This window comes from Entelurus aequoreus, linkage group LG11 (genome assembly GCF_033978785.1).
Source record: "Entelurus aequoreus isolate RoL-2023_Sb linkage group LG11, RoL_Eaeq_v1.1, whole genome shotgun sequence".
Classification (NCBI taxonomy): Eukaryota; Metazoa; Chordata; class Actinopteri; order Syngnathiformes; family Syngnathidae; genus Entelurus; species Entelurus aequoreus.
This window is the reverse complement of record NC_084741.1, coordinates 28169765-28183382: the sequence shown is the minus strand read 5'-3', so window position 1 is coordinate 28183382 and position 13618 is coordinate 28169765. Positions and strand designations below refer to the sequence as shown.

At 40.3% G+C, this 13618-nt stretch overlaps 1 protein-coding gene across 1 annotated transcript in view; it reads right to left on the bottom strand.

The window, feature by feature from the left end:
* The window catches only part of LOC133659949 (endoplasmic reticulum resident protein 44-like), a 50996-nt gene that overhangs the window by 22085 nt on the left and 15293 nt on the right, over positions 1-13618 (bottom strand). Inside the window, exons 2-9 of the mRNA XM_062062891.1 lie at positions 12972-13044; positions 12842-12881; positions 12219-12334; positions 7923-8107; positions 5400-5515; positions 5154-5328; positions 4962-5073; positions 1508-1649 (exon numbers count right to left, since the gene is read on the bottom strand). Of these exons, the coding sequence (XP_061918875.1) occupies positions 1508-1649; positions 4962-5073; positions 5154-5328; positions 5400-5515; positions 7923-8107; positions 12219-12334; positions 12842-12881; positions 12972-13044 (959 nt within the window). The remainder of the gene's footprint in view (positions 1-1507; positions 1650-4961; positions 5074-5153; positions 5329-5399; positions 5516-7922; positions 8108-12218; positions 12335-12841; positions 12882-12971; positions 13045-13618) is intronic.

The following is a 13618-nucleotide window of genomic DNA, read 5'->3' as shown; positions in this document are numbered from 1 at the left end:
TGACTATCAGCTGCCTTTTCTTTTTCTTGGATGTTTCTGAAACTACTAATACTACTACTACTATTACTATTACTATTACTACGACTAACACTGTCCCTGTGAGAGGGACAGAGGGGGGAGGTGAGTTTGGATTGGGTCAAGTTTGAGCGTGTTGAGGTTATATTTAATCAATATGATCAATCCGGTACAAGGATAAAGGAACGTAATGATTTAGATTGACAATTGCAGTGGTTGGCGGAAGCAACCCCAACCTCAAAGGAGGGTGCCAGTTCAGTAATTAAATGTTTTGTGAATGATCTAATATCCCGACATGGTTTCCCCAAAAAGATTAGGTCAAACAACGGCACCTATTTTAAGAAAACAGGTTAAATCTTCTTCAGTCACAAGATCAGCACTTCTCAGGACCAGCAGCTTCCTAGGAAGGTGGAAAGACCATGAGACCAAAATGGTAAGTTTGCAAAATGTAGTATTTGTGTGCCAGCTCCTCTGTGCAGATTTGAGGATAAAAGCAGCCACTCCAGATTTCCTTGCACTCGCTAAGAGGGGCACGGTCAAAGCCGATCCAGGACCAACACCCGATACCTGACTGGAAGGAACCGAGAGGAGAGACAACACCTTGCCAGCGATGACGAGAACAACTAAGGTTGCCAGCCAATGTGTCCACCAGGACTCCAGCAGCTGTGGAAAGAAGTGTCGGGAGTGCCGAAGCGGCGAGGAGGCCTGGACCAAAGCCCCACGCCCCATACTCTGCCCCCGCCTTCCCCAAAGCCCCCACAGCTCCAACTTTTTCTCAGCTTTTCCTCAATTTCGGCCAGCACGCACCGGCCACTGAACAGTCTGCCCAATGGACTGAACCACACCCCAAAGAGAGACAGACTGTTTGAGTGGATCTCTTTCTTCACCAAGGCAGCCAAAAGCCCAACGAGGTGTCGGCAGGCCACCAGCCTGAGGCACCACCTGTCATAATTGAGCATTATTTGCTTTGGTACATTGTGATTCTAGAAGTAGGTAGTATTAGGTGTACCTTATGTTGTGGCAAAACTGTGTAAGTAGTTTTTCCAAGGATGTAACATTCTCGTCAGCAACTATACTTCTGAGAAGCAGTGTCCTCTGCAGTGGACATTTGTTTTTGGTCTGTCATTTGTCAGAGTCACTAAGTTCATGAGAAAATATCCCTGCTATGCAAAACACACATGTCCACTGCAGAGGACACTGGTTCATAGGGGGATTTTGCTTACAAAAACACTCCACTTATTGCCACGGAACTTTGGGAAGGTTTGGGATGGTGAAGGACACATCCCGTTTTGGTGAAAATCCAGATCAAGTTGCTGATCATGGGAATTATTTACCATTATGTTTATACTAACCCACCACTTTTTCTCCATTTCTCAGTGAAAACAAACAACTGGAAAATGAATGATATGGATTTAGGCCTTGGCGGAGATCTACAACCTACTGAGTGTCATTCTACTTTAAAATAGTGTTTCCTGCAAAAGGTGCTACTTACTTGAGGTCTTTGAAGTCAGGAAACACATACATGTGCCTAAAGGAGTCGATGGCAATAACGGGACAGTCGGCAGGAGTCTTCTGGATATGAAGTAGAGGATGGCGGAACTTGTCGCAGTCTGCGTGCAGGAAGTTGATGGATCCTGATCAACAGAGAGACAAGTCAGGCGTCACGGAACTTAAGGAAAAACACATACACATACAATCGCCTCCCTGCAGCCATTAGCCATTAATACTTAAAGGCCTACTGAAACCCACTACTACCGACCACGCAGTCTGATAGTTTATATATCAATGATGAAATCTTAACATTGCAACACATGCCAATACGGCCGGGTAACTTATAAAGTGCAATTTTAAATTTCCCGCTAAACTTCCGGTTGAAAATTCCTTTGGAGGATGACGTATGCGTGTGACGCAGCCAGTTTAACAGAGGTATGGCTTCCCCATTGAAGCCAATACGAAATAGCTGTTTTCATCTCATTATTCCACAGTATTCTGGACGTTGGTGAATCTGTTGCAATTTGTTCATTGCATTATGGAGAAAGAAGCTGAGCAAGCAAAGAAGAAAGTTGTCGGTGCGAAGCGGAGTATTTTGCGAGGGAAGTCAGCAACACAACACAGTCGGTGTTTCATTGTTTACATTCCCGAAAGATGCAGTCAAGATCGAAGAACTCGGACAACAGAGACTCTTACCAGGAGGACTTTGATTTGGAGACGCAGACGCGATACCGTGAGTACGCTTCCAAACATTTGATCGCTTGCTATAACTAGCTCGAGCTAGTAGCTAAGAGCTAGCATAACAAACACCTAGATGTTTTGTTATGCGGGATTACTCTGTGGCATATTAAATATAAGCCTGGTTGTGTTGTGGCTAATAAGAGTATATATATGTCTTGTGTTTATTTACTGTTGTAGTCATTCCCAGCTGAATATCAGGTCCCACCCGCGCGCTTCCAAACATTTGATCGCTTGCCCGTACGTGCGTGTCACGTACGTAACTTTGGTTAAATATATAAGCTTTATGAACCTTGGGTCCTTTGGGCTGAGTGAGTGTGTGTGTTGTGCAGGTGTTTAAATTGTATTGGCGCGTTATATAGACAGGATCCCGTCCATATAACCCGCTCGAGCTATAACTAGCTCGAGCTAGGAGCTAGGAGCTAGGAGCTAGCATAACAAACACCTAGGTGTTTTTATGCGGGATTAATTTGTGGCATATTAAATATAAGCCTGGTTGTGTTGTGGCTAATAGAGTATATATATGTCTTGTGTTTATTTACTGTTGTAGTCATTCCCAGCTGAATATCAGGTCACCCCCGGCTCTCACAGCATCTTCCCTATCTGAATCGCTTCCACTCCCCACTAGTCCTTCACTTGCACTTTCCTCATCCACAAATCTTTCATCCTCGCTCAAATTAATGGGGAAATCGTCGCTTTCTCGGTCCGAATCTCTCTCACTTCTGGCGGCCATCATTGTAAACAATAGGGAACTTTGCGGATATGTTCACCCGACTACGTCACGCTACTACTTCCGGTAGGGGCAAGCCTTTTTTTATCAGATACCAAAAGTTGCGATCTTTATAGTCGTTGTTATATACTAAATCCTTTCAGCAAAAATATGGCAATATCGCGAAATGATCAAGTATGACACATAGAATAGATCTGCTATCCCCGTTTAAATAAAAAAAATTCATTTCAGTAGGCCTTTAAGAGTTTTCTAGTAGGGATGGACGATTCCCGGGCGCGGCCACCGCTGCTGCTCACTGCTCCCCTCACCTCCCAGGGGGTGATCAAGGGTGATGGGTCAAATGCAGAGAATAATTTCACCACACCTCGTGTGTGTGAGACAATCATTGGCACTTTAACTTTTTAACTTTAATCCATCGACCACCAATCAATATCGGCCGACTTTCATTAAAAATATATGATCGCCGTTGTCGCTCATTGCCTTTTAATCCCGATCACCAACACTGATCCCTATTGGTTGATAGTGCAGGGTTTCCCCTTAATGTAATTGAATGTGGCGCGCCGCCACAGAATTTTCATTACTGCCACACCTTGAAAATATAATTTTTTTTTTCTTCAAAACAAATTCAAGTAATATATTGTAGCCCCAAGAAGAAATCACACAAAGTCGGACGCTATGTTTAACTTTTATTGCCAATCTACCAAACAAACGGCCCAATTTCAAAAGGTTTTACCTCTCAAGCACACAGTTTTGTCTCTGTGAGTCCGCGGTTCCCCAGACACACAACACTTCCTCATTCTCAATGTTTGTTGTCTTAATATTTACAAATTCAGACTTGGAGGGGAAAAACTATAAAATGTAAATGACTAGTAGATAGTAGTTTCTTCTTTTGTTTAGATATTGTGTACTATTGACTTGGTTTTGCTCCAATGTATATTTTATGCAATAAAAGAGAATAAGAAAGTAGTTTAAATATTATGTAGATATTGTTAAACATTCCAAAAAAAGTGCAGTTACCCTTTAAAGGGGGCTGTTTACAACATTTACACGGATGCATAGAGGGCGCAAACTTAAATGTAGTGATTTAAATGTTATATCCCACCCTCTTACAGCTTCTAGGACGTAATGATGTAACTAAATACGTACATAACACGTGCACGCACATTAACTTTGGGTGTAGTTAGCTAACGATAGCAATTTCAATAGCTAGCATTAGATAACATTGGGCCCCATTCAGCAATAAGTTCCTAACTTTTCCTCTTATCTTTCTTCCTAAGTGATTTCTGAAGAGGAGTCCATTCAAATTCATGACTTGTTCTTAAACGCTTAAATTGTTCCCACCTGCTTTTCTTAAGTTGCTGAATGCCAAATGGTTAGCGCGTGCGTGTCTATCATAATTTGCATATAAACACCCCAATATGCATATGTAACACCCTTAATTCCATTATTTGCATAGGTAAACGCCCTTAATTCCCCATATAAGGGCACAATTCCTACGGAAAAGCCAAACATCAGACACACGGAGAAAACACAAACAGATTACAGAAGAGAATTTCGCATTATCCTGCAGGGGAAATACATAATGTAAGTTTAAGAAAGGGGGGACAGCTCTCGGTAGCGTAAAGCGTTGAAATAAATATTTGTCACTTCGTACATGGTCGTGAAATATGCGCTCCCTCCCCAGGGCACGATCTGCGGCATCTTACCATCTTGCAGTGTGTGTGTCTGTGCATGCTTGCGTGCGCCTGCACGGACAAGGTATTTTGAAATGTCTATATATTGCTCATTTGGCTGTCTGTCTGTCTGTCTGTCTGTCTCTCAACCAATGAAGGATCAACAGTGGTAAGCGCCAGCATAGCACATACAACACATACAACATAGCACCTGGTAGGACCGACCCATGGCGAATGGAGTAGGAAGTGTAAAAAGGGGAATATCATGTGATTAGTGAGTGGGTTTGAAAAAAAAACAAAACTATAATCCTCACCTTTCTCGCTAATGAGCTGACGAGCTACTTCGTGCTGGAACTTTTCCAAGCTCTCATTGTCTTCCTTGAGGTGGAACAAGATGAGAAACGGGATCCCCTCTTCAGTGAGCTCCTATACAACACACAAGTGCGCACACAGTTAAAGATGACTGACGTCATTAAAAAGATTGTGCTGTTGCCGACGAGACTAACCTCTCCATTTTCAAAGGTGATCTCCCTGACCAGAGGCACACACTTGTCCTGGGCCCAAGCGTAGGTCAGGTCGAAGTTGGTAAGGGAGCCGAGGTAGACCATGTCGGGAGCGTTCTCCCCTATCGGCTTGAATATGATGTTGTCTCCGCTGAAGCGCTCTGACTCGGATGCGGAACTGGACGTTGGGATAAAGTTCACGTCATTGCGGGCATGGATGAAGCAGTGTTGGGTAAACAAAAAACTTACCCAAAAGCAGCCAGGAAAACGCAGTCATCTCGGAGAATGTTGGCAACTTTTTCAAAAGAGTGGTAGTTGTCGGTGTCCTTCTTGTCAAAGTAACCAATGATGTTCCTTTTGCTTCTCTGTGCAACCACAGCAGGTATACAACATCACTCACATTTCAGCAACCACTTCATAACCAACATCATCTCAAAGGACAATACAACATAAATTAAACTGCGATACTTGAGGGTAGGGATGGGTACTTTTATAGGTACCAACTGAATTCTGTCGATACTACCGGGCATCGATTCACGTAAAATCAAACGATGCCATATTTCGATACCTTTGCTGCACGTGACGTCACGTCCGGTTGCAGACGAAGCACTGGTTCACGTAAACAAACATTGAAGCAGCACTCAGAACAGACTCAGCCAAACTCCCTATTAGTAATGTTGCAATTTTTAACAACAACAAAGCAAGTATGCTTGGTAGAAAAAAAACTGAAACAAAGTAAGGCGGCACTATTCCAAAATGCACTAGATTGTTGCTATTGTTTTACATTGGAATCACCATGGACAGGCTATTAGCTTTAACGATTTCACATTGGCCATTTCAACACTTTAAAATTTGGTATTGAAAACGACAACTAGGGCTGGGCGATATATTGGTACTATAGTTAATACCGCTATAGTTTAGAAAGCGGTATATATATATACTTAAGACAATATCGCCATACCGGTATTTTTTTATGTGCCTTCGTTACGTCGTTAGTTTGATCGTCTCTGCGCCTGACTTACCCCCACCCCTTGCGTGTTTATGGAGGCTTCTCAGATGACGCACTATAACTAGCGTGCGTCAAACTTTTTAAAATATGTTTTATAAATATGGTGGCGCGGCACGACTCTCGAGTTATGCAATGCTTTGGACCCATATGTACACCAATTTGCTTTAGAACCTACACTACCGTTCAAAAGTTTGGGGTCACCCAAATAATTTTGTGGAATAGCCTTCATTTCTAAGAACAAGAATAGACTGTCGAGTTTCAGATGAAAGTTCTCTTTTTCTGGCCATTTTGAGCGTTTAATTGACCCCACAAATGTGATGCTCCAGAAACTCAATCTGCTCAAAGGAAGGTCAGTTTTGTAGCTTCTGTAACGAGCTAAACTGTTTTCAGATGTGTGAACATGATTGCACAAGGGTTTTCTAATCATCAATTAGCCTTCTGAGCCAATGAGCAAACACATTGTACCATTAGAACACTGGAGTGATAGTTGCTGGAAATGGGCCTCTATACACCTATGTAGATATTGCACCAAAAACCAGACATTTGCAGCTAGAATAGTCATTTACCACATTAGCAATGTATAGAGTGTATTTCTTTAAAGTTAAGACTAGTTTAAAGTTATCTTCATTGAAAAGTACAGTGCTTTTCCTTCAAAAATAAGGACATTTCAATGTGACCCCAAACTTTTGAACGGTAGTGTATATCTCTCCTTGTAGCGACTTTATCACTAATATCATCGGTTTACGTTGTTAACTTCAGTTAGCGACTTAGTACAGAAGCCACTGATAGCTCCTCTCTGCTGCTTGCTCTGTGTGTCAAATGTTTAGCGACACTCCGCTTTTAAAAGTGCCTTTTCCCATAGCCTAAGCTACTGTAGTATAGCGGCTGGGTGGCTGAAAAGTAATTTTAAACTTAACAGCCAGCAGCCTTCTCCGCAGTGAATGAGTAAGAACTCTATCCATCCCGTGCATGAGTGTGAGCCAATAAACATAACGTTAATGAACAAAATGAATGAAACTGCTTTGACATAGTAACGGTAAATTACTTTATAAGAATAAACTACATATTATGTTACTACTTACAACAAAAATAATCTGAGTACTCAAAACTGGTTATCTAGCCGTAAAACACTGAGGCAACATTAAGCAATTTTATCTAGCCGTAAAAAACTGAGGCAACCTTAAGCAAATTGCATATTTCTTTTTTTTTTTTTAAAGATACTGGTATATATCATATACCGGTATTCAGAATAAAAATTCCACAATATCCGTTTTGGTCCATATCGCCCAGCCCTAACGACATCTAAGATGAATGATACAATCAAACAGTTGGTGTGCAATAAGAACAATACTTACAGTATAACCACTTTGAAGGGGGCAACATAACACATTCAGCTTTCTGGAAAATTCTACTTTCTCGTGAGACAACATACCATAGATAGCATACAGTGCTGCCATCTTCAAAGTGAAAGCACATGAGACTTAAATGTTATAATAAAACAAGATCTAGCAACTGAACATCTAGCAACTCATTTTTTATCTTTTTTATTTTGTGTCAAACAACTAACTATTCATACACACAAAAGTACCGAAAATCGGTACCGGTATCAATTCCCAGGTACCAGGAATTAGTACTGTATCGGTTAAAATGGAAATAGTACCCATCCCTACTTGTGAGTAGTCAATGTTAAGTTTGTATGGCCGTGAACATGTTGAAATGTCCAATGTAGAGGACAATCTAAATAATGCGTTGTTGCCACTCACATCCACGGCTTTCAGCTCCTCCAGCGAGTGAATCTCCTTTACAGGGTCCACCTGCTGCTGGCGTATGAAGTCGGCAATGGCCGCCACTGACCTCTGACCTCTGTACTCCCTCTTCATCATCATCCCGTTGCGAAACAGCTTCAGCGTGGGGTACTTGGTGATGCGGTAGCGTTGGGCTATATCCGCTACGCAAAGGCGGGAGGAGAAGTTAGAGAGGAAGAAATCGATTGATGAAGAGGTGTAAAGTATAAAACGGGAGGAGCGGCGGTGGATGTGCAGTTAAACCACACGGCTGCAAACACAACCTTCAGACAGCTCTGGGCTCTGATCTCCCACATGAAAGCCCCCCCACTAAGGGTAAATATTCGCTGTGTACACACTCGCCGCCTGTGTGTTTGTTGGTGCGTGTGTGTGCATGTGTGTGTTCGTAAGGCAGGTGTCAATCTCCCTGCGGGGCGCCTCTAAGCCTTCCAGGCTTCATAGGAAGAAACAGTTTTGTCATTAGTCTTCAAACAGTTTGCGGGTCATCAATAATTCTCTTTAATTTGCTTTATCTCAAAAGGCTGCGGCCGGTTGTTTGTGTCTGCGTCACACTTTGGTGTGGCGGCCATCTTTTTGTCTGTCTGTCCATTAAATATGGTGTGTATGTGTGCGCGTGTGTGGGGGTCTTTTCCATTTTGTGTATGTAACATGAAAGATGATGGAATTGAAAAACAACGATATGCATCAATAAATTGTCATTATCGTTTGCGACACGATGGCCAAATTTGAAACGTGGACATAATTACAAATTGTGAAAAACATTTTATTTAAGTATGACATAAAATTAATACAGCAAAAGGTCTAGGCGATATGGCTGAAAACTGTATCACAAATAAGTATTTTATCTTGGTCGATATCGATAATTTTTTTTTTTGACTTATCGGAAATAAGCGCCACTATAAATTATATTAAATGTTAACATTTTTATTTCAAATGTAACCTTCCTCTCTGACTATAATCCCCTCAGCTATCAAGGCAGAAACTTGGAAATTAAATGTCAACACAACCATGGGAAATAATCAATCACGGTAAACACAATTCTATCACATTGAACACTTAACAATATCCTCTTAGAAATGAAAGTGCAAAAAAAAAAGGAACATGTAAGCTAATATAGAACTATAATATGTAAGGAATGTGTAAAGTGTAACAAAATAGTGCAAAGTCTGAAAATGTAAACATAGAAACCTGAAAATAACTATTACTTGCAGGTTAAGTTCCAGGAAGTTACGGCTGTGTAACATTTAATTTGGTCTGTTTTTATCATTTAAGTATATTAAGGAATTTATGTTATGCAGTATTTATTATTTAAATATTATTGGATCAACTTACAATTATTTTAAAGTAGCACATTTGTTATATTTTGTAATTTATTTTATTTATGAAGTTCCTAAATGTTGTTTCTAAATAGGGAGCGGACAAGGTCTGACAAGACTACAGTCCGATAATGCACAAAGGTGCTATACTGTTGAGGTGACTTTTCCTGTTCTATCCATAATTTCTTCACTGTCTGTAGCACTCATTTTTAGTTTCTTTTCTCAATCCTAGCAAATAATCAACGAGACAGCAAGATGGCGCAACCAAAATGATTCTGTGCTACGTGATTAGCGGTTACCTTGTCTCTCCATTGCTTAGTGATCACTTCCAGTTTTGCTAGATTGTATCAGAGCGCAAATGCCTTTGTTCATGCAACCAACCTTATATATTGATATTGTTTTATCGGTATGTCTATTTCGGTGTGCACTAGGCTGGAAGACATTGCCAGACCTGCCAACCCTGAAGAAATCTTTTGAGTACTCTGAGGATCAACGTGCTGTTTAGTGTCTTCCATACTGACTTGTTGCTTCTGCAGCATGACACTACCCAATCAACTACACATTAGTGCATGCGCGATTTTAAATCAAATTCATAAAAATGACAAATTAATGTTAAAAATTTTACGTTATCAAAATCTCACGCTACGATATTGTCAGGGTATTAAGGCCCGGTATTATTGCAGTATTGTCTAAAAACAAGATGACTTGATAAAAATGCCATAGTGTGTAAAATAAAGTGGCAGGAATGTTAGGGATAAACACAATTACTGTAATTTACCACAACCTACATAATGCTCAAATCTTGTAATCACATTTATTACTACAAACATGTATTTTTAAGTGTACAGAATGGTGCAGGAAACTTCCATTGTTTAAAGTTACAACCAAACACACATACACTATGTTTAGCTGAGTGTCATTAAAAGGAAAATGTAAACATCCACCAATGTAACAAGTCTGCTAGAGCTCAGTTCATAGTGGACTTTTTTGTTTTAGTTTGGAGAATGCTGATTCTCAGAAACTGACTATTGAACTTTTAATAATGTAAATATCTTACAAATTGATATTTGGCCTTTCTAGCTTCTTGGTTTGAACTTTTAATAATGTAAATATCTTACAAATTGATATTTGGCCTTTCTAGCTTCTTGGTTTTACATCAAGAATATTTTCTAGCGGATGGTAAGGATGAGCGATATGGCCTAAAATCTGTATTATAAATGATAAATGATAAATGGGTTATACTTGTATAGCGCTTTTCTACCTTCAAGGTACTCAAAGCGCTTTGACAGTATTTCCACATTCACCCATTCACACACACATTCACACACTGATGGCGGGAGCTGCCATGCAAGGCGCTAACCAGCAGCCATCAGGGGCAAGGGTGAAGTGTCTTGCCCAAGGACACAACGGACGTGACTAGGATGGTAGAAGGTGGGGATTGAACCCCAGTAACCAGCAACCCTCCGATTGCTGGCACGGCCACTCTACCAACTTCGCCACGACGCCCCCGATATATATTGCAGCCTACTTCAATAACAATATGGATCACAATATATTATCTGGTATATGCTCAGCGGCCTTAGATGGCAAATAAATTTTACTACTTTATATACATCAAATACATCCAATCACAATACTGATAATTTAAAAGTAAATTTTTTGTTGGGCCGCAGGTATAGATTTGAGTAACAGTAAGTGCATTGTTTAAAAAATAAAATAAAATCAACATTTTAAAAATAAATTGTGCGATGTAAATCAGTGGTGCCCCTGTGCGTCATTTATTACAATGACAGAATAGTGAAAGTGTTTGAAAATTTTGCGATAATAATCCTTGATTCTTTTAAATCTACTACGGTACATGTTTATGTTTATATTCTTGTAATTTTACTCCTATGTTATTTTTTATACAAACCATTATTAAAACATTTAAAAATCACAGAACGTAACGGCCCAAAAAATTGCTAGTCCAGGAAGTGACGTAGTCTTTGCTCATGCGTGGACCGATCGTGTAGTTACAGTCCCTGAATCATATCAGCAACGAATCATTCCATTCCCAGTTTTTGCCCTTCAAGTCCTCCTGTGTCCAAGGACTTAATTCATGAGTCTATAAACAATAACAACACCGAAAAAATATATATTAATAGTAAAAAAAATTGCGATGTAACCGCTGTGGTAGCGACCTGATACTATAGTACTTTGTATCATTACTGTATATACTTGTATCAATTCAGCCAATTTGTCAACATACAAGAGCTCTTGCATGCGGATAACATATCCTCCTAAGGTGTGTAGTGTGGCATGTTGAGTTATTCCGTGTCCTCCAGTGATAATAATAGATGAAAAAAACTTAGTTTATTTGCTGCCAAGGGGGCAAGAAATGGTGACGTAGAAGTGGCTTTGCACTGTGGAGGGACATTAGCCGCCAGAGAGAATGCTACATTGCGTTGAGGACGCGGTCGTTTGCTTGTCGCTGTCAAATCTGTGGACAGCTAGAATGTGTCAACAAAATGCATTATCATGATTTAACGACAGTATTAAAAGCTCTACTGTCGGCCAAGTTGATATCATTTATATTGTATTTTGTCCATAACGCCACAGTATTTTTTTGCAGGTCCGCACTCCCACATGAGGAATTAGGCAAAAAGGAAAGGGCTGCTTGTCTAATAATTTGTAGGACTGGCGAGAGACTCCAACCACGTTTTCTCCTTAATCGTTTGTTTACTGCAAAACCAAAATGTGCTCATACTCCTGATTTAAACTTTGCAGAAGGTTCCAGTTCTTTGCTTTGCTCGCCCGCAGAGCCCAGGAGATTATGGGAGATGTAGTTTACTTCTCAGAACGGCCCACTTAAAAACTACACTGACATGAGTACTGTGTGGTGTGTTTTCACAAAAGCTGCATGGAACACAGAGGGAAGGGAAAAGCAGCCAATACTCACAATGTTGATCGCAGTCAACACGCGCAAACACCACCTGCTTCATTTCGGGGAACTCCACCCGCACGATGTTAGATGCCTCCTCGAAAATGGGATGGAGCATCTGACTAAATCTGCACCTGAGCAGAGAAGAAGGGAAGGGGAGGTTCACATCTTCTCTTTGATGGAACAACAACTTTTGTCCGATAATCCGATAATTTTCTTTCATTACCTAACTGTGTTTTAATAAAATCAAAATGTTTCCAATGAAAGACAATGTGATATTTTTGATGCAAAACAGTAGATGTCAAACGTCTTTTTACATACCTATTGATATATTCTCATTGATCCAATCATTGTATTCACAGGACATTGAATCAAACTGTTCAGTTTGTCTTAGAAGATGCATGCAACCCTTTTACACTTTGTTATGACTGATGGAATTACACTTGGACAGCCTATTTCAATTTCCAGTAATCTCAATTGGAAAATTTGTTTCAAACAGTGTCCTGGAACGGATTGTGTTGGACCGTAGAGGTTCCACTGCATTCACTTTCCATGTTACATTGGTAGCAAACATTTGCCTTACAAGTGGAATTCCAACAATGTTGACATTGTTAGACATTGCAGGAGAGCAAGTGACTTACCAGTCTGCATAAAAGTTTACTAAGGAAACCCCAGCATTGTCTGCAGAGACACACACACACACGCACATTAATGATCACACATTTAGGGATATGAATCCAGTTTAGAAAGTTATGTTCTGTGATGTCTTACTAAGAACGTCATCAATGTTGCCTGAGTCCAAACTAGTGATTTCTGCTTGTCCAGGGGTGGAGAGGCCCATCACCTGCAAACACGAACTCTTAATCAGCAATTGGGACCAAAAACACAACAATGCAAACATCTAAAGTTCGCTTTTGAATCAGTTAACATATCCCCCCCCTTCTGAAATTAGCAACATAAGATTGCTCTGTTCTCTTCTTGTTCACAAAAACAGTTTGGTGAACCAAAAATTTAGTTGATAAAAAACAACATGGACGCCATGGAGATTTTTAATAAGAATCAGTCAGGTTAGCCAACAGCTGACGTGCTATCTGAATACATTCCAAACGGAGGACATGAGTGAATTCCTAGTTATATTTGTTTAGTGCCTGTGGTTATTATCATGAGGACATTTGTGCTTCAACCTGATTGGTTCAAATGACAGATGGAACAGAATGTTTGATGTAGTTTCTTAAAACGAAACAATGTAACAGTTTGCTAGGAATCAAACATTTGGTCTGCAACCCAGTTTGGTTGCTGCCTTTTCACAAAGGGTGGGCCAGGAGAACATCGATTCTTAAACGCGTCGCAATAAGACACAAAACGATCAATGTCGATTAACATAAGTTCAAAAATCAATTATTTGTAAAGACAGCAAG